The sequence below is a fragment of the Salarias fasciatus genome, chromosome 11, assembly GCF_902148845.1.
Source record: "Salarias fasciatus chromosome 11, fSalaFa1.1, whole genome shotgun sequence".
Classification (NCBI taxonomy): Eukaryota; Metazoa; Chordata; class Actinopteri; order Blenniiformes; family Blenniidae; genus Salarias; species Salarias fasciatus.
This window is the reverse complement of record NC_043755.1, coordinates 19,772,785-19,797,865: the sequence shown is the minus strand read 5'-3', so window position 1 is coordinate 19,797,865 and position 25,081 is coordinate 19,772,785. Positions and strand designations below refer to the sequence as shown.

The 25,081-nt window shown below is 44.8% G+C and overlaps 1 protein-coding gene across 1 annotated transcript in view; it reads right to left on the bottom strand.

The window, feature by feature from the left end:
- The window catches only part of rspo2 (R-spondin 2), a 61,053-nt gene that overhangs the window by 23,332 nt on the left and 12,640 nt on the right, over positions 1-25,081 (bottom strand). Inside the window, exons 3-5 of the mRNA XM_030103650.1 lie at positions 13,039-13,227; positions 2,136-2,279; positions 1,694-1,882 (exon numbers count right to left, since the gene is read on the bottom strand). Of these exons, the coding sequence (XP_029959510.1) occupies positions 1,694-1,882; positions 2,136-2,279; positions 13,039-13,227 (522 nt within the window). The remainder of the gene's footprint in view (positions 1-1,693; positions 1,883-2,135; positions 2,280-13,038; positions 13,228-25,081) is intronic.

Here is a 25,081-nt window from a genome sequence, read left to right as displayed (position 1 = left end):
CAGAGCGTGGCCTCTCATCCCGCCGGACCGCGCTTTATTATCACTGGCGGGAAGTGATTATTTTACAATGTCAGACGGTCGAGCTCCTATACAGCGGCCGAGCGTTTCTCCTCCCGTTCGACTTGAGCCGTTTACAATTTCTACATTGTATTTATTTGAACTTCGGAGTGTTGCATTTCACTGCTTTTTGCCAAGAGGGGACTTTTCACTAGCAGTGGGGAATTAACAACACATGCCCGCGGCTGAAATTTGCCTTTATTAAACCGGCCACCGCAGCAATTCACGAGCCCGGAGAGCCCCGAGATGCACACGTGGTGACACTTTTACGTGCCCTTTGTAAACCACCAGAGACGTAACTCAGTTGCTGGAGAAGGGCCTGCACTGAGAGGTTTACAATGACCACATCGCTGGGGACCACTAGCCTCCAGTATGACGAACTGTGGTGGGGTGGGGGCCTTGAGCTGTAGGATCTGAGAAAAAAAAAACTACCTCTGCTGGGCACTCAGCTCCTACTTAACAACAACTTCCCATCAGTGACTTCATGCTGGGGATAAATGATGGCTGTAACCATGGTCAGAAATGCCAAATTTTTAATTAAAGAAGGTCATAAAGTCTCTTGGAAAAGGTCAAGCAGGCACGGCGAAGTCACCCAGAGGTATGTGGGGGCTGGGGGGAAATTTCCCCCAACAAACAGGATGAGGGATCAGGAACTAAAAATGTGCCACAGGATCACAGTTTCCAACCCAGACGGCAGCCCCTTGCCTTGGAAGTGATGAAATATGAGAAACTATCAGGGTTTATTTCAAGTTTATTTACCCTTTCACCACTTCACTGAAGGGCTCTCCTATTCAGCACTCCTGGCCAAAAATGGAGAGAAATCCTCGAGGTTAGAATATTTCCTATTTTCTGTTAAACAATGTTTTTCTTTTTTTCTTTGACAGGCTAAATGATATTTGCCACTGTAATTGCTTCCTTATTTGGCGAATTAAATATTTACACTTGGCCTATCCTAATCCAAAGTTTATGAGAGACGTAAAAGTGCATTAGGGAAAAGACATTTATTTTAAAAGCACTGCTAACTGAGGCCATCACCCCAAATGGTGTGTTTGGATGGCCTGAGAGAAAATGGTTTACTCTTTGAAAAAAAATATTTCCCTTAGCTGCATTTGCACACCGAGAAATTCCAGATTTGACTTCTCATTTAATGGGCTGACATACATGCTGCGTGCACCGCAAATATCTCTCAAGTTGACAGGAGGAAACAGAGACGGCCATTGAGGAAAACCTGCAGCTCGCACTTTGAAGGATTCCACTGAGGAGACCAAAAGGGGGTAGAAGAGACGGGGCAAGGGGGGACTAGGGTGGAGGAAATATCTCTGCGAAAAGGAGCCGGCTGGAACAAGGCCGCCATGGAAAAATACTGATATTTCATGCAAAGGAAACGCCACCGTGCACCTCGAAAACACAGACGGTGTAAAAACAAGGCTAAGTGCGAGGTACAAGGGTTACATGAAACAGGTGGAACTCTGGGAGGGGGAGAAAGGGGGGTTTTCCTGAGGGACGCACGGGCTGTTTTCTTTAATATTCACCAGAGTAGTGCGGAGAAAAATGTAAAGTGAACGTGGATGGATTTCAGACCGACTGCCAGAGTCGCTCTCACACACCTCAGCACATGGAGACGTACCATCCTTACCTCTCCTGCAGTGCCTCATGGCCATCTTGCACATCCTGGACTCGGCGATGGTGGGACAGGGTATCGTGTCTTTCGGCGGTTTCTTTACAATGTGCCGCGTCCGGGTCTCCAGACCCCACTTATAGCCACAGGTTTTGTTTCTCCTGGTGCACGCTCCCCATTCGCTCCACTGGCCCACCTCGCAGCCCTCTGCAGAGAAGGGGAGAAAAAGTGGCAGAGTGACATTTAGGGGTGAAACAAAGACCCCAGGTCAAGCTTTATTAAAGGTAGAAGGAGCTTTACTGGGATGCTGTAACGTCTCTGTGTGGGGTCTCATATGAGCTGTTTGTTTTTAAGCCAAATGAGAAGTTATGAAGGTGAAAATTTGTGTGGAAAAAAAAGAAAAAAAGACTTTCTTTCATTTTCATGCATTTTACTTACATATTTGTGTTGTTTCACATACCTCCACACTCCATGGTGTCTTCCAGTGGGGCAAAGCCCTCGGGGCACTTGTCAAAGCAGCGCCCTTTGTGTAGGTAAAAACCTGACTTGCACTTGGTGCAGAAGTCTTTACTGAAGCAGGACTCGCAGTTTTCTATCCTGCACCCTGGAGGAGAGAGCAGAGAGAGAGAGAAGAGTCATCAGGGTCTGAGCAGCCCTCTCATCTGGAGTTGATTGAGGGCTAAGGAGTTCGGGGATGGGGTTCTTGAAAGGATTACGCTGTGTCTTCCACAAAAAAAAGAAAAAAAGGAAAAAAAAAAGACTTGATGATGCTCTGCGAATCGTTTCTCTTTGGGACTCCAGTGCATCTGAGAAAAGTTGTTTTTTCTGACAGAAGTTTTCCCTTTCATCATTCTCGTGTTCTGAGTGAGAAAATCAACACAGCAGACATGGTGGGGAATTATTCTCCCCTGACCTCTTTCAACAGACTGAACCGACATCCAGAGGTCTGGATGCAAACACACGCTCACATGTTTTCAACTAAGCGCTGCGCTGCAACAGGAAGAAAACATCCCACTGGAGCACTTAATAGTGTCCTTAATATGCCGTCATATCACTCCGCAGCGCTCCGAACGGTGTCTGTTTCCGTAAGTGAAGATTATTGGGGAGTCAGGTTTTCATTAAAGTGTGAATGATGGCTCATGATCACAAAGCTTGGCCAGCTGCGTGGAACCTGAAGGTCTTGGCTAAGATATCAAGGGGGGGGGGGGGAGCGGGTTGGCGAGGGGGAAGACAGGAGAGTGACGACGACATTTAGCGCCGCCACGCCAGATAATATGCCAAATGCTTTTGTCAGCACGCACACACACACACACACACACACACACACACACACACACACACACACACACACACACACACACACACACACACACACACACACAAAACGGTGCACTTATCCTCCCACGGCACACCCCACTGCTCTACTTGACACAGAACATGGCGCTTTGCAAAAAAGAAAGGCATGGCAATGTGTCATCAAGCTCGCTGCAAATAGCACATCAGGAAAGGCAAAATTACAACAAGCACACCGACGGGGCGACGCTCAGCCCCACACGATTAAAAGGAGACTCCCAAAGCTGTCTCATTTCTGCCGCTCCTCTGGAACTCTCTGTGGCCCTGCAGTTCAATAAGTTGAACCCTAACCCTACCACCGGTGACCCGCCACCTATGACCCTGAGCCTCCATCCCAGGTAGGGCAGCATCCCTCCCCCTGGTTGCGTCTTGCACTTGTGGAAAGCATTTGTGTGGCACGCTTTCCCCTCTGCGTCGCTGCGATTTCCACATGTGAGAAAACGGAGGCCAAGGGCTGCTGTTTTATCTGTGACCCTTGCAGGGCCCGGGGAAGGGAAGGTTCTCACAATCACACCCCTTAATTACACCATCTCCAGCTAACCATCAGGCCTCCTCCTCGACATTCCTTCAAAACAAGGGGGTCCCTCCCCGCTTCACTTTGAACCCTAAAGTATGGCCTCTGCCCACTCACTCTGGTCTCACGCTTCCCCAACCAGTCTAAACAAGCCACACGCACACACAAACACATGCATACACACACACACGTATGCACAAGCATGCACAGATATGATTTGAGATAGAGCCCCTCCACAAAAAAGGGGCAATTATATATTTTTAATCTCCTTCGTTATTTCCCATGATTTCAAAATGTATCTGGAATCAGTTTAATAATTTCATTTTATGACTTTGTCTACGCAAGGTCTAGATTTGTCTTTTACACACTCTGCAAAGATTTTGATGCATGGTATAAATTAATTTTATACTGCTTTTCCACTTATTTGAGTCTCTTCCGGTTCTGACAGCATGAAAATACAATCAGCACAGCTTGATTTTGAAACAAAACGAGCCAAATGCCGGGAGCAAGCAAATAAATCACAAAACTAATGTGAACGCACAAAGCTGTCTTTTACCCTGTGCACTTCCCAGGCCTGTCGTCACCTGAGAGAATTTCAGCTCTCAAACAAACAATAAAAAAAAAAAAAAATCAAGAGAGACGAGAACCAAGAACATCTGGCAGATACTCTCCAGCACTGAAACTGTTGTGCAATTCTTGGTTATTGACAGTAAATATGAGCAACACAGATGTGCCGGACAATGATGTCCCTGCAGCACCAGTAGCGCTTCACAAGTTTCCTGATGAAAACATCAGTCTTGGTTTCAGTTTCAGAAGTGGACATAGGCCATGACAAAAATGGCAGAAAGTCTTGTTTTCCAAATAGAAGATAAGCAATAATGTCGTCCTAAGAGATGGATGAGGTGAATGAGCAATAAATGTGGCTCCATAGGAGTTACAGAATGTGGGGAGGCAAGGGTCATAGGTCATCAGAGAGCTGGGGTAGGTAGGAAGGGATTACACCGACAGACATTCGTACACTCAGTGCAGCTATCAGCCAAGAGGCTATCTGGGACAGCGTGGGCTATCTGTGACACTGAAGGAGCTTCTGCATTGACCGCTGGCCAAGTCAACAGTCCAGCAGTCCCAGAGACAGATACAGGGGAGCGGGTTCATTCTCCCTCCGGGATTAACCTCTGGACCACCTTTAAAGTCTTCTTGTAGGTGCCTCAGGGAGACTAATGAGGAATAATGAGGTCATCAGATCCCATTGAAGACCCGGTGTTCCTGGGACTTAAACGTATTATCATCATTATCTCCCGGCCTGGCTCCGACCATGAGTTATAGTATGAACACAACAGGGGGAAAGGCATTCGGCGCTGAGAGGAACTGCAAAACCAGTGAGAAAAGTGGGTTTAAAAAGATGTCACCAGTGACCATATCGCTATTACATATTTTGGGGGGTGGTGGTTATTTTGCACTTAAACTTTATGCGGTTTGCGTGTCAAGTGCATTTGAAGTGAAGAGATGAGTCACCCAGTGTCACTTGTGATCTAATAGCACATGCTTGGCAGGAGCCGGCCCCTCAGCTGTGGTCTGGATGGGGAAGCCTCTGATTTTATCAGGGACACTCAAAGCCTCATGTCAATTGCTGGTGCTGGTCCTTCACAGGCTCTGATGTGCAGTGACAAACTTCATTAGTGTGACTATTGGTGGGGCTAATTAATTTTTCTTATTCTGAGTCTTGAATGCTATCGGGCAAGGAGTTCATCGACAACTCATCAGCCTACCAGCAGAGCCTCGTCCGCAGCGCAGCAGGAGTGTCCATGTCGTAAAAAAGCCTGGCAGTGCTCGGGGGAAAATAAGCCCCATTTTTCCATTATTTGCCTCCAAGCTTAGTCGAACAGCTCTGACCTACTCTCGAGGCCCCAAGTTTGGCTGACATGGAGGCTCTGGCTTGCTCGCTGCTACCCAGCCATGTCGTTCGGGGGTTGCGGATGGCAGGAGTTCATGGTGACGGCCGCAACAGCTGCCATGTTCTCCTCTGTCTCTCTCCATACTGTTTTTTCCACATGGGTGCTCTTCCACGCGCTGGCATGGAGCGAGGTGAAGTGGAGGTGGTGTTCCTGTCAGTCAGCATCCCACCAGGGAGTGGCAGGGGATGACAGATGACGCAGTGGCTGTCCTGGCTTCTTCACTCCAGGAAACACAGCGTGTGATACTATAGGATCGGTTATTGTATTCTGCTCAGCGGGCTCCGGTATACACACAGCTGAAGCTTCAGGCAGTGGCCCTGCACAGACAGCTCTTTCACTTAAACTATAGTATCCATGATTACAGTATTTCAGGAGAAAAAAAAACCCCAAAGTTAACTCTGCATCTGGCTGCAAAGTATTGGGAGCAGTTCTTGGTTTTGGTGGGTCCATTGTATTGTCTGGCAAATATGAAAATGTGGTTTTGTAAATCTGTGATGTTTAAAGTTCCCTTGGTGAAGTTTAAAAGGCCAAAAGCAACTGGTCTATTTGTTACTTAGGCTGTGCAGTGGAAATACCAAGCAGCTCAGGATTACAGTGAGAAAGGGGGAGTTTGAGAGCAGCCAGTGCCACCAAGTGTGGGTTGCAAAATCCGTCTTAGCTCCTTTACATGCCTCTGGTACCCTTTTGGTTGAGGTCAGAGCTGCAAGGTTCTTATCCACCTTCAATCCAAAAAAGTATCCGGTGATGGACTTTCAAAGAAAAAAAAACATATTTGGTTAAAGATACAAACAATGAACCCATGCGTTGAGCCTTAATCAGATGTGACAAAGAAACAATGGGATTTGGTAACAGTTTCAAGGAAATAAATATTGGGCAGACAGAGTCTCTGGGGCACAGTGGGCTGGCATAGGAATGAGTTATGATATTTAAAACCTGCTTTCAGGATATTGGCAATCTCAGGCCCTGATCAGACGGCTTGTTGGCTGGCAGTGAACACAGCTGTGGTTGTAAAGGCACTGCAGTGGGCTGAGGCTACACGGTTGGTGGCAAGAGTGTATGTATGAATGTCTAGCAGTGGGGGGTCTGCAAAACACCCCGAGGGAGGATGTCTTGAATGCAGCCTTGCTCTCGTGCTGACCCTCTCAACACTTGCTCTCTTACAGAAGACAGCTCTGATGGTCGCCTTTCAGCCCATAATTCTTTCAGCCAGGGAGCTCATTTGTGATACAAAGTGACAGAATATGCTTTGGCTTGGGAATGTACTGTATGTTAAAAACCAAAGTATTATGAAATGTGACTTAGACGAGAGCATGACCGCGCCGCATTCATGCAGATTTGGCTGTACATAAAGCAGCACACTGTGTGACCATTGCTACAAATCTTGCTGGTGGAGCGGCGGGCTGACACTCAGAGATACTGGTGTGGGGCCTCTTCTGGGCAGCTGATAAGAACCCCTGTGGATAGCACTGGACTGACTGCATATAGTTTATGGCTCCTATCAACCCATCCATTAGCTGCTGAAAGGAGTTCCAGCAAAGCAGAGGTCTGAAAACATAATATATGGTCATCCAGAAAGGTATTATGCAACAAGAAGGCATCACTAATGAACCACCTACATCTCAATGCTGGCATTTAGCGCTGTGGCTGACATGTCTCGAGCCTCTTCGGAATGCTGCTGAAGGGCAGCTGTAAATGGACGTACAGTTCAGTTCTGCTGTTCTGTGCAGTTTCCATTGTGTCTGAGGCTGACCACGGTGTCCGTACGTCCGCAATGACCGGGAAGCTCATGCATTTTTGTTTATAGTCCATGATTGCTGGATAGTCAAAGTCTGACCTGAAGCTAATTATTTAAGATACCAGATTTTGGAACTCCAGCTATTTCAGTTAAGGCGACAACGTTTCAAATGAAAGCACATCGTTTTTGTGTTTTCGTTTCAGGAAGGTTTCGCTGTTACACAGCAAAGTTTCAATACTGACGTTTAGACAGAAATGGTGACACAATGAAAACAATATAGTTTTCATGTAGAGCCACTAGTAGGTGTTTGTTTTTATTATGAAACCATACGTGTGTAGAGGAAACACTGTATAAACTCAAAAGTTTAAAAAGTCTTTTAGACTTGATTTTAATACAAATGTTTCATCACGTTTGATTTAAGAGAAATTAGCTTGAATAGTATATATTGTCCATATTTTTAACTTCTTCAGCTCTCATCTAAAAAAGTGAAAAGTAAAATCCCACCTTAAAAAAAACACTTCAAAGCCAACACTAGCTCCGTTTTCAAAAATAGTTAATTTGGAATTTGACTGCAGAACAAATGTGTTACCATCCCACAACATAAAGGACATAACATCATTTCATTTATTTGGATTGATTTCATCAAACAAGAATGAAGGTAGAAACAGCACAGTCCAGAGAAACAAGTTCCCATGATATACCGGTGACTATGTGTGCATTACTGAAAACACTAATCCAGCTGTGGAGATAAACAGGATTTTCATGCACTGTTTCATAGTTGCTGTTCTCAGACTTTAGTGTGGTATTAAAATTATAGAGAGAACTTTCCCGAAACAAAACAGGTCTCAAGAAAGATGCATCTGAGTGAAACAAAAACTTATGTTTCAAGAATTCTATCCTGTGAAAAGTGTGGTCCGTTAATATTGAACAGTAGCTCCCGATAAGCCACTGAAATGAGACTAGATCTTCAACCAACAGCCATCAGAACACAAATCTAAGTGGGAATTCTCAAGCTTTAACATCTTCCTACCTCTTAAACATTGTAGAACAAAAAGCAGCGTAGACTGGACTAGTACTCTTTTATCAGTCCAGCTTTAATCATGTGTGTGGCTTCCCTTGCTTCACGTTGCATCACATCGTCAGCCCACACAGCAGAAGCTGGACTCGCTCCCTTTCGACGGCCGCACTTCTTTGTGTCACGCTTGAGAACTGTCCAGGGCGCTTATAGGAAAACAAGGAGCGAGGTTTCAGCGAGCGAGTGGCCAAGTATACAAGTCTCTCGCTTGTCTAGCTCTTGTTTTCCTTTACCCAGGCAGTCCCACAAAAAAAAAAAAAAAAAATCTTGAATGAGATAAGATCACAGAGACAAACTCTGGTGTAATAATAAGCAGCTGCTCCCTAAGTGATTTCAGAGGCTGTTTAAAAAGCTCATGATAACAGAGACATAATGCCACATTCCCCAGCCCCCTGACCACAGCAGTGGCGAACCCCTCGCCATCCACCGCACCCTTGCTAACCAGTCGCCCGTATCGGCTCACAAATATTAACTTTCCAACCCAATAAAATTCCCATTCACCGAGGCTGGATGTGAACTGTTTAGTGAAAATGGCACACGGAGCACAGCTGAGAGTGAGGGTCAAACAGGAAACTGGATTAGAAAGCCCTGAGTGAAGCCGCCATCAGATCAAAGCGGGTCCCGCTCTGAGACGTGATGGTACGTGACAATACGAGATGTTGTTCTATGAGAACTTTGTATGGAGAGCCATTCAGATTAACTGGCCACATATCAGGACCGGTTAAAGTCAAAGCTCAGCCACTTTGGGGATGCAGCGGTTATGCTAGCAAGGGCTGAAGTTGGAAAAAAAAAGTCTTTCTACCAGAAAACAAGACATCTTTCTCCTTCAATTTTGTCAGAGTTATGAAAATAGGGAGAAATGACTGAGGAGGCTTTAAAACTTTGCCTCTAATGTGGGAAGATTTGATGAAGGAGCATGTGTGGGTGTATATGAGCATGCGGCTAGCGAGTGTGTTTTGTTTTGATGTATCCAATCGATACCAGCAGTGTGCTCAGAGAGTTTCGACGTTTGAAACATCAGCAGATAAGACGTTTTCTACAAAACGTCCATGATCTCATGACCCTGAGTACCAGCGAAACGCTGCAATAACCTCAGCATGACAAATAGCATTTTAAATGGTGCTTGTTTGCTAACAGTGAATCATCCGGTGCTGACTGACAGTGGCAGTCTGTCAAATGAAACAACAAAGCCGTCATTCATATTTAATGTAATCGTCTCAATTTGTGTATAAAGAAGTTACTTCATTGATCGTCAGTGTTTACCATATAATATTCAAAGCAAAAATATTTTCACATTTATTTCAGTAATGACTAAGATACCCAACCCATGTTTTGACTTGGTGATGGACCATTTCCCAGATTGCCCTTTTCTTTTGTCTTTTTTTTTTTTTTAATGAAATTAAGATTTACTTTGTGAAACAGTATGACATGTTAAATAACTTTTTATGACTTCTTATTCTTGAGGGGCTCAGTGCTCCGTTCAATCGTAAGCAAATGGTTGCAGAAACGCTTCCACTTACAGCAGATCAATGTCATGAAAACAGGGTTTAAAATCTGAGTTGATCCTTTCTGTGTGATTCACAGTGTCATTTTCTTGAACATGCACTGGAGGAAGCATGTTAGTAAATTATCCTGTCAAGGTTTTCTCTGAAGGTGGACAAAGAACATTCGGCATACGTTTGTAGCCTGTAGCACACAGAAAAACATGCGCCTCACATCTGACTGGTGGATTGTGGTAGATTTTTTTGCCATTTTCTGGTTCTACAGGTCTTAGTAATCTATTTAAAGACTACTGCTGACTACTGACTATGTATGACTACGTTTACATGCAGCTAAAATTCGGGTTCAGGTCAATATCTGGGTTTCTGAAATATTAGGAAAACCCCGTTTACATGCTTTAACAGACAGAGTTACCCCGTTCACAAGTCAGCGCATTCAATCGGGATATCCCTTTCCAAACCATGGCGCACGCCATGGTGTTTTCAAAATAAAACAGCTCTGACCGGAGCAGCTTTGTGTTGCCAGATTGGGTGGGGTTTCTGCCAAAGTAAGCTTCTTTTCTGAACACGTTGGATGGGTTGATTAAATGATTATGTGTTTATGACGTGCTTTTTTTTTATCATACAAATACGGTTTTAACGTGCATTTTCAACTGAGATGGAGGTTTGGGCTGCTTTCTACGAGTATCAGATTTTTTTACGGGCTAGACGGACAGATCTGGCAACCTCCTCCACTGGACTGCAGAGGCAGACAGTGCTGCGGTGACTCCATTCTGTAGATAGAACGGTTGTTCTGTTGTACATGATTTTTCTGCAGGCCATACAAATCGCCGACTTTCAGAAGGAAGCATGTGCGATGTGCGCGCTCAGAATAACAGTTCGTATCGTGCGTTGCGGAAGCCTCACACGGACAAAAGTGTGGTGAGTTTTACGCCTACTCGTTGCTGGACTCAAAAGACCATGATTCATTGCGAATGGGAGCATGTGCAGAACCAAAAACAATGTCCCTTAACCCGTTATCTGTTTACACGGCGGCACTTTCGAGTTTGAAAAGGAGTAACCCAGCAGTCTTTATCGGGTTTTACAAATCTCGAAAATGAGCTTTTCTGGGTTTTGCCGGGTGTTTACATGGCCACGCGCTATTGGGTTATTGCCAACATTTGAGTTTGAAAAGGGTTATTGGCTGCATGTAAACGTACTATGTCTATTGGACTAATTGTTGAATGCAGCCACAGTATTAGCATGCTAATTTGTGTAATAATCCATAAATACATTAAGGCCTTCAATTGCATCTTAGTCATACTGCAAAGTAGTGTGATGCATAATGTAATGCTTATTCAAAAAATATAACTGAGCGTTATAAAATAGCGCAAGCTATTAATGGCACTCATATTTTCAATAAACTCCTGGATTAATGACCGGCTAATCCTTTTCTAAACAGAAGCAACACAGTCCTCCTGAGAACAGTGTGAAAGATGTCTGACTTTCAGTAGTAATAACATCATGTGGCAGCCTCACTTCCTCAGACGTACAAGCAGTACGGATTATTATTTACGAATTAGTAAAGAGCATCTTCCTCCACCAATCAGTCACCCGGCTGACTCCCATCGAGTAAGAATGTAATAATAACACATCTTTATAGACATTATTAGGAGAGAATCAATCAACGGGACAATTTAAAGTAATACAAGTTATTTTGTTTTTTTAAGCAATAACTTACTTTTGTTTTAGGGAATCAGTGAAACAACTCCACTCCTTGGTGAAGACAAAACAATAACAGTCATCCAGTACTAACTTTCAGGAGCTTGTAAAACGCTGCATTGTCCAAATGAAATCTGATAATCAGTGATCTGTGATGAAAAATCCAGTCAAACATGGGCCCTACTCAGACATTATTCTGCCTGATGGTCGAGTGCTGAGGTTTTGTTTTTATAAAAACAACAACACTGCTGTAGCTTATATATGCTACATCATCAGAAAGAGTCGGGGGGAGGATTTGCGTCGAGGTCGGCAGTGATTGGGCGAACAGTATGTAGGTCCTTCTCTGTTCTTGCGGTCGGTGTGTGTTCGTACGGTTGGGTCCGGACACCCTCCTCTGGGGCTTCACTTTAGTGCGTCTGTCAGGAGCTTGGCTCGGGGAAACCAGCGGGTTCAAGTTCCTCTCTGTTTTCATATGAAACACTCAGCCAACACCCCAGGCTCCATGTAAACCCATAAAAACCTGCATTCGAATATTCCATGTTGAAATAAGGTGAGGCGATCAGGGCGCTACACGGGAAGGAAAAGGAGGAAACATTTCAGTAATTAGATTTAAATGTGATTCTTTTTTAATGAGAATCACAAGTATATCATTATCTATCGCTGTCATTGATTAAAGTATCCCTAAACGTGTTCCAGACCCAAAGGTCGCCTTGAGTTTGAAGATCTGTAGAAGAAATATGAGTAACGCTGAAGTGACATTTGCATCATTGATCCCTTCCTCTTGAATTCAGCGACGATTATCTTAAAGAGCTGAAGCTGCTTTACATGTCGAACTCCTCCTAATCAAAGTTCTATCAACATGCAGTTCTCACTGGAAGATCTGGACACTTCAGCTGGAGCTGGCTCTCCGTTCAAAGGCAAAAAAAAAAAAAAAAAAAAATGGCTTCAGCTGCCAAGAAATTACACTGTCTGGTGAAAGTCTCAATCCACACGGCCCCTGCAGACAGTCGACTGTCTCCAGTATGTAATCATCTTTGTAGCCGATATTGAATGACATCTCCAAAAGGCCTTTTTCCTTTTTTTTTTGTAAACTGCCCCTAATGTGATGTCGGAGCGGTTTGGCCGCGCCGCCGGCGCATCTTGGTCGCATTTGCACCTGGATTTCATGCCTTCAGACGTCCTCCTGACCACAGGATGTTTAGTAATGCAGGTGTAAAAAGGGAGCGTTAAAGAGAAATGAAAACCAGCGCACATCCTACGGCCCGGGGTTCATCGTTAAATCCCGAGGGAGGACGCCGCAAAGACGAGGCCTCACTGCTCACATCCACCTGTGTGAACAGATGAGCCGTTCAAAATCGCGAGGTATGTGTGTCTCCTCTGGATAACTGACGATAAATCATGTGCTGTGGGAAAATGGGAAGTGTGTCTGGGGAAAAAAAAAAAAAATAGAAAGAAAGACGTGGTGGTGGTGGTGGTGGTGGTGGGGGAGTTTTGGCCAGTAAAGGTGGGGTTGGGGGGGGGGAGGACTCACTGGAGCACATGTTGAGATCGGGGCTGCGCATGCCGTAGTATCCGGCCGGACAGTCGTGGAGACACTCGCCGTACTGCCTCATCCGCTCCCTCCGCAGGAACAGGAAGAGTTTGGGCTGGCAGTTTACGCAGCCGTTATCTCTGGAGCACACCGAGCAGCCTTTACAGATGGGGTACGCTCCATAGCTCGCTGCAGGACAAACACAGAGCAGAGGAAAGGGTGATTAGTCAGACGAAGGAAACACATAAATGTGTCAGTGCGGATCTGCCAGTGAGGCTGGATGAAGGACTTCAGCCAGTTTCACTGCGGTTTTTTTACAATCTGCATTTCAAATCACTTTCATCCATGTGACCTCCTGATGAACGTGTTGTTAAAAAGTTCAGTGAGTGCTGTGTTTGGTGACGCTTATTTCGATGAGAGTGAATTTGTTCGCGCTGGAGGAAAAGTGTAAGGTTTGATATCTTTTTATGGGTGTGATCGGTGAAAGGTTTCGGCTTATGAAAATTTGCTATAGTTTTTCTTTTTTTCCACAGCTCTGACAGAACACCTCTCATATTTCTTGTCTTTTTTTGTTGTGGATGTTTTTCCAAATCCAGATTTACTGACTGCAGCATGATGTTTGATAACTTTCTCACCATCACATTGAAATCAAATTTAACTCTGCGCTTGTTTCTAATAAGTCCAGGGAAACAACAGTTTCTAACAGATCATTAAGGATTAACAGGATTAAAGCACAAAAAAAACCCTTCATTTGAATGCTCTTGCTTGTGCCACTGCTGTTATTCTTAGTTGATCACTTGCAAGATGCAATCAAACCAAAAGCACAATCAATCAGGTCCTAAGTGAGAAAACAGGGTAGTGGTTTTCTTAAAGTTTCCTCTAAGAGGATCTTGACGAAGTCATTGCTGTTGCCCAGGATCTTTAAAAAACACTTTTTCACTGACAAGAGTGAGCATAAAGCCACTCCAAAGGAATTAACAAAAACAAAAACAACAACAGCATTCATTACCTATTATTGACTCTCAGCCAACCATCAAACGTTGCTGCTGGCAGGTTTTTTGCTTATATAACCCAACGCGTTGTAAGCTGGTTGTTCGACAAGGAGTTGACCATTTGTTCAGGTATGTAGCTGTTAATATTAATGGCTGTCTGAGAAAGTACTCCTGGTAAGGCCGGGGTTTTTTTTTTTTTTTTTTTTTTTCTGAAAGGCAGTCCTGGAGTTTTCCGCTCCGCCAGACGAAATGCTGTGAGGACACGAGACCCTATTAATCACTGGAATGGATGATTATTGTCAATGCCTCCTCATGAATGTAGCATTGTTTAAATCCGGGGCTGGCGCAGCTGTCAGCTTCTGCTACAGCAGCGTTGGAAGACGCGTCTACACGGTGGCTCAGACGGCTGTTTATTCTGTACGGGAACCAGAGAATTTCCCTCTGATCGGTGCTCCATTCGTCTTCTGCGGATGCCCCCGGATTCACCCGATGACAAGGACAAAGCTAAAAACTCCACTGCGGGAGGCCTGACTGGTAGAACACAACCCAAGTACAAGAGAAAAAAGCCAAAACAGCCTTAATAGATATATCAGTAGGATATTCTTTAATTCATACTAAATATGTTCAATTCGACAATTTGTCATTCATGCGATTCCTGGTTCCCATCACAACATTCAGGCACTGATTGGTTATGAATGTGAATATTGCATTAATTCTGGTGGGAGCCGGCCTCCTAAACGACTGTGTTGAGACAGCCGACGAAAGCCCCCAAAAACCACAGCCACTCTGGCCTCGGCTCCAGTTGCCTGAAGAAAACAAAGGAGCCAGTAAAAAGACAGTCCGTTCCACAATAAGTGACTTTCAATGTAAACTCCTTAGCGTCCCGTTTACAGGAAAATGTCCTTGGGCGAATCCAAACGAGAGACACTTCAGTTGATCTTAGCCAAGTCTTAAATATCATAAGCAGGGACCGGGTAACAGCGGCGCTCGTACCGAACGACCTACCACAACGCTGAATAAAACACTGCGCGGCAAGCTGGACGAAGCCTGAGAGACAGAGCAGAGCACTGGCCATACATCCGCATATTAGATTTCTCCGAACAGATTCACCCAGACAAAAGCGAGCGCTAAGTGGGCCCAGTGCAAGCATCGGTTTGTAATCATGTGAAAATCAGTCAGCGGATGTCAGTGGCTGCCTTGGATTCATCTTTTTCATTTTCTTTTGTTGGAGCGCTGGGAGACGGTTGCCGGAGAGGTGCGTCGCCTCTGCCAAACTGCACTCATTCTCCTGCAGCCGGCGTGGATGGAAGTAAGATTAAGTGCTAATCAGAATGTGTCTCTGTTGGTCTTTAGGGATGAGGTTCAGAGCAACACCCCATCGATCAGGGCTGCGCCGGGTCGGGCGCTCCAGGCCTATTCATCACGCGGGCTGGTGATGGTTGATCTCCAGTCGGTGCTTACTCGGTAAGATATGGAGAAGGAATGAAAAACCCCAAATTATAACTAGTTTTGGCTCTTCCAGTCGTCAGACGGAAAATTGTATCCTGTGTTGAACTGTCAATCCGGGGTGTTATTATCTCTTGTTTCAGTTGGACAATGCAGGTTGACCTTCGGTTCAATACAGAGCGATTCATCAGAGTAAACTGGTTCTGCTTGGTGGACACAGGTGCTGCTTAACATACTGGAAATAATAAAAAAATGGCTCTGGGCAACAACACTGACCACTAACCCAAATCTAACAAATTCTCAGTTTATGTAAAACGAGACGTGAACTCATTCAGCGAGAATGTCCGCAGTTTGTTTCTGGTTTGGGGGGATTTCTGTGCAGAGTTTGCATGATCTCCCTGTGCATGTGTTTTCACCAGGTATTAATTAACACATGAAAAAAGTGCTATAAGCTCCGACTATGAGCAACTTTCTTGTATTTTTGTCCCAGCTTCTCCTACCTCACACAGATCTATTAGCTCTAATCATAACTTTCCATGAACACAAAGATGCTTTATCTGCCTTTAAAGTTCACACAAACCTCTCTAAGGTACAGTATTTTCCTGATGGTGAGTTATAGTTTATTCCGTGCTGCAGAGAAAGAAGTAAAATAGCAAGCGCGTATTAAAATCTTGATAAGCTGTCACTATTTTATGTTTTTATGTGGCTGCGAATAAAAGTCCCTACGTTAAAAACAGACCTAAAAACACAGTAAAAGTCAGCTTTATTTTAAAGGAAAAGTTGTTGCAGCTGTAATATAAGTTTGTCTACTTCCCATCAGGTAACACCACAGTCCTTTTTTTCTCACATATATCTCGGATTTCATTCTGTCAATCCTTCCATTCTGTAAAACTAAACTGCAACATTAAACCAAACCTCAATACTCGACCATATATTTCTGTAGAATACACAGTCTGGCTGTGTTTACAGCAAACTGACATTCACATTAACTTGGTCAAATTTACTCCTGCCGCCCACGCCAAACCTGAACGCAACACTGACAGAAAGAGAAAGCCAACTTGGCAAAAGCGAGGAACTGCGAGGCTGGGAAGCGTATTTCCTCAGCCCACTTTGAGCAGCCTCGGCTCTGTAACTATTAACGGCGTGCTAACGACAGGATCCTAACAAGAAGGCAAGAAAAACACGATCGAGGCCTGTGGTCGTCTTAGATCGCCGCCCGGTCAATCAGCAGGCAAATTACAGTCACTGAAAAGGCTCTTTAAGAGCGTGGCTCGAAGATCCCGCTCAGTCTTTGTTGTCAAACATTTGTTTTCCCGGTTGCTAATCTCGCTGTGTGTGCTGATTGAGGATAATATAACCGCACGCCGTTGAACGCAGCACATCCCACATCCTGGAATTACGACCAAATGGGGGGAAAAGAAGAGAAAAAGGGAGGCTGTGTACGGTGGAGAGAGACTCTTTCTGGTGCTGATCTTGGGAGATTAGCTTGTGTGTCTGTGGAAAGGTTTGGAGGTTCAGGCCACAGGTATGTCAGGAAAGAGGCCACAATTCACAGCGTCTGGAGCAGCGCTGTCCAACTCACGTCCCACACTACCAGCAGAACGGCTAACGCGCTTTACATCAATCTGCCGACTGCCAGCAGGTCCCCGCCGCTCTTAAAGAAAACACTCATTTATATGAATGGGACGTGTTTTTTTTTTTCAGAGAAAGTATGGAGAAGAAGGAATTGAAGGCTACATATCGCTGCATCTTAACCTGATTTGGCAGCAGCATAAAACTGTATGTTTAGTACATGGGGGAATGTGTTCCCAGTTATGGATGCGGTCTTTGTTTTGCATACTGCGTCTCAGACTGCAGGTCCACTCAAAGCCAGTCGATCTCGCCGCTCTGTGTTTTGACACATGTTCAATGGCTCCCTACGCCTCCTTTTCCCCTCCACAAATCATGTCATGCTTCGGCTCTTCTAGCATTTCGTCCGTCAATCACGGTGAAACCGATTTGACCCAGACACACAGCGAAACCACACAGAGAGTGGCCGTTGTGAAATTATGGATACCAGGCCTGACATACATGTATTTCCAGACTGCAAATTATTAGAGGTGCCACTCTAAGCGTGTGATGAACTCATGTCGTTTACAGTTTCAACCACAGAGCGCATATTACGTGAAACAAAACAAATCCGCAGTTCCCACTTCTGATAGCTGAGCGAAAATCCCTCTGGGTTCTGAGTATTAGATTTACAAAAGCCAGAGTGCATCTGAACACGACTGAGGAAAACCTCCAAAAGCGCTTTTTAATCCAGAGACTTAATAGGAGCCTCAGCGTGTCATGTCTACAAGACGGAGGGCTGGTAAAGAGCTGCTGCTCCTCTGCAGGAACCACATGAAGGATCCTTCACATATCCTCTTCCTCAGCAGTGCGTCGCCACAGCTGGTGACTCCAAACACAGAAAAACACACTGTATTCATTAGCATTTATGAAGGAAAATCTACATAAACTGCAAGTTTGAGAGGAGAATCTGGTATTTTAATGAGATGAAAGTGTATTCAGTATTTACTGGTAGCGCTGAAGCTAACCCCACAAGAAAGACACGCTGTTAACCCTTCTCAGTCCACGTTTTCAACATGTTGCTTCAGCTGGTGGCAGAGGCAGCTTGATTAGCTCGTTGGCAAACGTATCGAGGCATTATGGGAAAATTCCAAGGTCCCATTTACACAACAACAAAACAATACTTCTGTGGCGTTTTGAGGATTTGTTTGCACAACGGTGCTCGAAGTCACTGAAAATGCAAATTTTTGAAAATTTAACTTTGTTGCACCTTTAAAAATGATTAGCAGACAAGCAAAATCTGAATTTGTTTTTTCATCCTGACGGTTTGGATGATTTTACTATGAATGTGCACAGATTAGAGAAGTGATCAACAGTGTGGAGGAGCTGTTAACTTGTGGTCGTGACATGTCTTCTGACTGCATAAAACTTTTAAAAAGAAGTCAGAATGCAAAGGAGACAAACGTGTTTCACTGTTAAATGATATTTCAAAGCTGTGCTAATGAAAATAAATGTCACTTTTCACCCCTGGTGTGGATTAATCCATACCAGAGGTGTGGACTTTATAGGTGGAAATTAGCAAACTGTGTTACCGCTGGACAGACTCATGCTCTTCATTAGATCCAAGTCCTAGCTCGATCTTTATATAGCTGCACAATAAAATTATTAACTTTTCCATCAGAAAATCAATAACATTGGAAAATGTGAAAAACAGGAATCAAAGAATGACATTGTGCCATAGTTCTTTGTCTTGAAAGCTTCATGACAGCTATGGCTCTGCAACACAACTGTGGCGTCTACAATGTGCCTGTGGTGTAGTTCATAGAGTAGATCCTCTTCCTTTCCCAAGGTTGGCAGTTTAATGCCCATTTCGTGCCCATGGGGACAATGGACCCAGTTCCAGCTGTGGGTGAGGACCTTGAAATGGCACCATTGGTTGGCAGCTGTTGTCATTGGTGAATGGGTGAACGCGATGGATCACGGACAGTAATGCGCCTGTTCGAGCAGTAAAATCCAACTGACAAGCAAAGTTCATTAACTGCAATGGACAAATTCTCAAATCATATCAAAGGAAAACGAAGACTATTCCTGGAAATGTTCCTCCTTCGTTGATTTCCTTTGAAAGCGTCACAGTAACCAGACGAGGAGTGACAGCATGTTTGAAGGGCCGCAGCTTCGTCTGCACCGCCATGACCTCGCCGGGATGGTTTCCTCCGAGCGCAACTCAGGAATAATCAGGCTGCAGCGAGATCAAGCTGAAACTCAAGACGTGTCTCAGGTAGGATTTTACGAGGCCAAAGCCGGCGTGACAGACTGCCAAAACCATCCACATGTACACCAGCTTCCACCCACGACCGGCGAGCTTCCTGCTTTCCACTCACCTACCGTTACCCATGAAATCCCTCACAGTGACCCGTTCCAGCTCCCTGCAATCCGAAACCCTAACAAGGCAAATTGCACATAATTTTTGTGTTTCTTTTAGAGCGCCGAGCCGAATGCTGAGAACAAGAGGGCAATCTTGCGTGCGGGGTGCATTGATGTGGGTCCTTTTGCGGGTCGACTTTGATAAAAGAAAAAAAAAAAAAAAAACGCCGAAAACTGATACTTGCTAATCATTTTCAGGCCTTTAAATTTGACGAATTTCATGGTTATGCTTACAAAAATAGAAAAACAGAGATGGACAACACAGACTAGACTCGGTATGATTTCTAATGTTTTATTATTATGTTCAAACCAGACGGAATCATTTCTGTAGTCCGCCGCAGCTGCATAAAAAGACTTTAACGAGTCGGTTTCATGGCGCTTTCCCACCTCTTAGCTGCTCCTTTCAATCAGAGAATGGCTTCAACAAGCAGGGAGGATTATTTTCTTTCAAAGCAAACACCACTGTCATCCTTCTGACCTTACAACACTACTTTAAAGGGGTTATTGACATTTTTTCGCCCCCAAACAGAAGACATCCTGTCACTCACTGTGAAATTTCATGCTGAAGAAGTGAATTAGGAGCCGGCGATGTTGGGCATGAAGCTATACAATGGGGAGCCATTGGGGATGTTGTTTTGATTGGACCCTCGTTTGGCCTGTCACAAGTTAAAACCAACAGCGGAAGGATCGGGTGGCGAAGACCGCGATTAACAGTGGAGGTGACGAGGAAACACAGCAGACTTGTGTCAATATCATAACGTGGCAGCAAATTCCAAAAACGCAGCAAACAGAGGAGAGCGGGGCTCATATTAAAACACAACTGTTCTTATTCTAACAGTTCTCCGAGGGCCCCTGGTATGTCAATCTAATAACGCAGACTGAGAATGCGACTACCCAGCAGCCACACTGTCCATTGTTTGGGAAAGGCTCTTACAGTACGGGGCCCGTCTGAAATGTAGGTGTCATCAAGTTACACAACAAAAAAGTAATTCAGTAGATCTACATTATTCCATAAATGTGGTATGGTGAAGAGAAAACCTCAGTTCCTGGAGCAGCAGCGGGTCAGGAAGACTGGAGCTCTCATGTGGAAAGCATCACACTCACCAACAGAATTATACGCTTTCCTCGTGGCACTGAGACAATTATTGTTTATTGTCCACCTCACTTGTTCCCCTTAAATGATAGTATAATCTTACCGCTGCTCCACTTAAGAGGAAGAAGAGAAAGCTTGGAGAGAGAGAGAGAGAGAGAGAGAGAGAGAGAGAGGGCAGATACAGGACAGCGCCGCACGGCAGCCTCCGGCCCAACGAAAGAAGCAAAACAGCCGTTTTCTGGATCTGCTCAAACCGCCGAGCTGAAGCGCCGAGTGTCGCTCCTCGCACCCAGAGTTCACCAGCCGCTCTGACGTCTCAACAGTTGTTCAGGCTCATGAAAGCCCGGTACGTGGAAAAAAGAAAAAAGAAAAGCTTCGAGCCGGCCGTGACTCTATTCGTCATGGACCTGGAAGGGGCACGTAGCTTGAAGATATTGCGGAGAAAAAGCAGAAAGGGTAAGAGAGGGGGTCTGAAGGCACCTTTCTCCTCCAATTCAGCAGAAAATATGTCGGGCTTCTCTGCAGCTTCTTTCCAGCTGGAACCAGTCAGGTTGAAAGATCTACACTCTTGTTTTTTTTTTTTTTTTCTTTTTAAATTCTGCCGGAGTTTACTTTAACAGAACTTACTGTAAGCACATGTTTATGATTTAGGACAGTCCCGCTGCTTAAAATGATTTTGCACCGACAGACTGAGCAAACACATTTGCTGTCAGACGTCTGCGCTCGGCCAAGAGCGATACACCGGACAAGGCGGGCCTGGTGGGTCTGAACCCTCACTTGAAAGGGCGACGAATGGGTAAAACAGGCAGCAGCTTTTCAAAGGGGCAACTGGAAAATGGCAAAAACCAAAGCAACACTTTTTTAAGTGCACAATAAAATGAGTTGAGCTAATTTCATTTGGTGTGACTCAACAGGTTGCTCCGAGCTGCCACGCAGGTGACAAAAACTACGACCTGAGGCTTTGCACCATCGCAGAACTCTCGTATAAACTAAATGTCATTCATGCAATAAATTGACATTTTAGCATTTTCGGAAATACGCTCATCAAATTTCTATTTTTTTCCGTCTTTTTGAAGCTCAATGAGAATATTGGGACAACTTTCACAGCTAAATAAGTAACGTAGCAATAAATCCGTGGAACGCTCCAGCCAAGTGGGCGGGACTTAAACGGAGAACTGCACCACAGCCTTCCATCAGGAGGCGACTGCCGTCTGTGTTCAATACAGACCTCCTGTCATGAGATATATGCTCTTAGATGCTCACATTATATGTGCATAAACTGTAAACATGTCCTCCAAATGCTGGTTTATGAATATAAAGCAGCTGAGACCATTAAAAACTTGTGCTTGAAAAAAACTTGGTATCATCATGGAGTTCAAAAATATTAAAATAAGCCTGAAAATAAGCATAATAGTGAGTCTCGGGCCTTATTTAATCAAATGAAGATGAAGCAAAATTACAAAAACAACCAACAGCACCCACTACTGGCCCGACATGAAAATGACAGTGTTTTCAGCATTTTTGCTGTTTCCATGTAAACAGACATTGTTTTTCTCGGGACTTTTCTGGAACAAAAAATGGAAAAACACGTTTCCACCTGAAACACTGCAGTGGAATCGGGGCCCTAATGGCGCTTCTCAACTTCAAATGGATATTTTCAGACGTGATGCACAGCGGAGACCTCGGCCTGCTGTCACTCTGAGCTGGTTTGATCTGATAAGCTCATCCATTAGTACAGTTTACTCCAACTAATCATCTTCTAAATAACATTAATTGTTCAAAAGGAAAATTAATTCAAATGTTTCAAATAGCAGTTGAAATAGGAAGGACTTTCTTGAAGTGGTCACCTTCAAGAAATTGCCAAAGCTCTATCTAAACTCATACTAGGAGAAGCGACGGGTGGAAGAGAGAGAGAAAACCCTGTTTCTGCCTGTGCAGCTGGTCAGATGGAGACATCCACCGGGTTCAGGGTTCATCTGGAAAACACCTTCTGCCCATCTGTCCGGCTGCTGTCAGCTCCAGCCTCACCCCTGCACTCATTCCAAGCCTTGACTTCCTTATTAATATCTTTATGATGGATTACGGGCTTAAGACCGATGTCCCGGTTCGAACCCCACATCTGGACGCCGTGGTGCTGGAAGAGGCCTCACGATTCCTGTTTGGAATATTTTGTGATAAAAGGTGACCCAGCTAACCTGATCTCACAGCGTGTGCTGGAGCATTTAAACCGCGCTGCCACGCCAACGGACGCTTAAACCCGTGACCCTCTAACAGCCGTGTGACTGCAGTGGAAAGTCCTGCAGGCATCCACGGAGGGGGAAAAAGACGGAGGGATGGACCTTGATGTGGTGGTCAAGTGACAGCATCGCCTCTTCGCTGTGGATTGTGGTCCCGTAAAAATCTTTTACAGTTTGTCCAAGCCTTGAGAACAACTGGATATCTGACCGCAGCCAGTGTGAAGATTACTAAAACATTGAAAACCTCTAATCAGGTTCCACTTTAGTTCCAGTGAGAAAAAAAAAAATCCATCATAAAAGTGGTTTGACACGTCAAAAATTAGCTGTCAGGGATAATACTTTCATGGGTCGCTTTTATTTTTGGTGGACGTATATTTAAGGCACGGCTTTTAAAGTGGTTTCAACCAAGAATAGAGCTATTTGCACCACTTGTGTTCACGGAACATTCGAGACTTTTCAGGTCGTCCTCAACGCCGTCTTCTGTTTGCTCTGGCGCTCTGAAGGAGAGTCAAAGTGGCAGCTCCTGCCGAGCGTCACAGGTCGTCACTCAGCATCTGCCTCTCGTTCGCTCGGTGGCGACGGCCCCCTTTACACGCCACGGTCGGCGAAAGCAGGTGCAGGAGGGACTTTACGACACCGAGCACTGTGGGGCTTTATCAATGACTCATGAAGATCGACTTTATCACCCTCTGGAAAGGCAGCGCGGGACGAGCATGTGGTTCTTGTTTCTTCCCAGTTATTCTCCTTCTTCATCATTTTCATTCACTCCTCTTCCAGAGGAAAAAAAAAAACAAACGGTTCGTGTGAAATGGGCCCTTAATTCCAAGTCGTTTCCACCATATTGGCGATGTTACGCCCCAGTTCAGTGATCTATGATCCGTATCAGAAAAAAATATAGGATGGAATTTTGTCAGACGATGGACTGTGAAACTTTTCAGTATTTCTGAAGACAGAACTAAATAAATTACATCTCCCGGCGTATTTTAGCCAAGAACTCTTTGGCCTTTAGTCGCGAAATGATATGGATTATCATAAATACTTTCATAGCTTTCATTTGTTTCAATCTAGAAGATGGTTTCATATCAATTTTGGAGCCGATTAATGGTCCAACAGGTGCAAAATAAAGGCTATACAGTATTTGAGGAAACTAGAACCCAAATCCAGTGTTCAAGCATCTCTAGAATGAAACAAAAGATATTGTTTGCCTTTCAAATATGGAGAAGAACAAAACGGTGCAATCGCATTAAGATGATAGATGATCTGAGACAGATAAGACTTCAGAATGAGGAGCTGTCCCGGAAAATTATGACGGGAAAGTCAATAAATTAAGACGCGGTTCAGACAGTTTCCCATAAAAATGTAGTACAAAGTGTGGATGAAAAACAAGCGGTGCACGGTAAGAAATGAGCCACAAAAGAAGTGCGGCTGTTTCAGATTTGAATATTTCAATATTTACACTCCCTCAAATTCACTCAAGCTGTGGGAGAAATGTGTTGTAGGAGGAAAAAAAAAAAAAAGCGGCGGAGAGGAAAAGGGTGGGCGGAGGAGGAAAGGTGGAGTGGCTCTGATTAGCCCACATGTTGGTAATTTATCACACATAAACCTCACACCTAATTTTCACACCTGTAGCTCAATGTGCGGCGAGTCTAGTAATTCATTCACTCTCTCACACACACACACACACACACACACACACACGTGCTGCTCACTGGGAATCCGACGTGAGGTTTTGTTTTGTTTTGTTTTGTTTTTTTGTCTTGCCATAAAACGGAGGAGGAGGAGGAGGAGGAGGAGGAGGAGGATGGCATACCTGCCATATTTGCTCCCCATGCGGCACCGCCGAGTCTCTCCCAGCCTAACCCGGATCCCCGCCCCCCCCCTCCCCGCCCGCCCTGGCCCCGATTGTCATCACCTTGACTAAACTCATCCCCACTTCCAGCTCACACATCTGAAAATCAGGAGGAGTTGGATGTGGAGTTTTTCCCACTTGCCAAAAAGCGCAGCATATCTGGAGATCCAGATGGGGAAGATAGTCATCTCTCGCGGAGGCGTCACGCAAAAACAGATTGTAAACTCTAAAACACCGTTACCTCTTATCCCCCGATGACAACGGCGGGGAAAGAAAGCAAATCTTCCACTTAGGTAGAAATAGAAAAGGCCGGACGGCTTGCTGACCTGGTGAGAGTGAAAATGAAAACTCTCTTTTGTCGGGAGTTGTTTCTCCTGAATTCAACGTCGTCGAAGCACCGTGACCTTGCTGGCATAAAATACTGGATGTGTTTCCCCTTTCCAAAAAGCGTGCG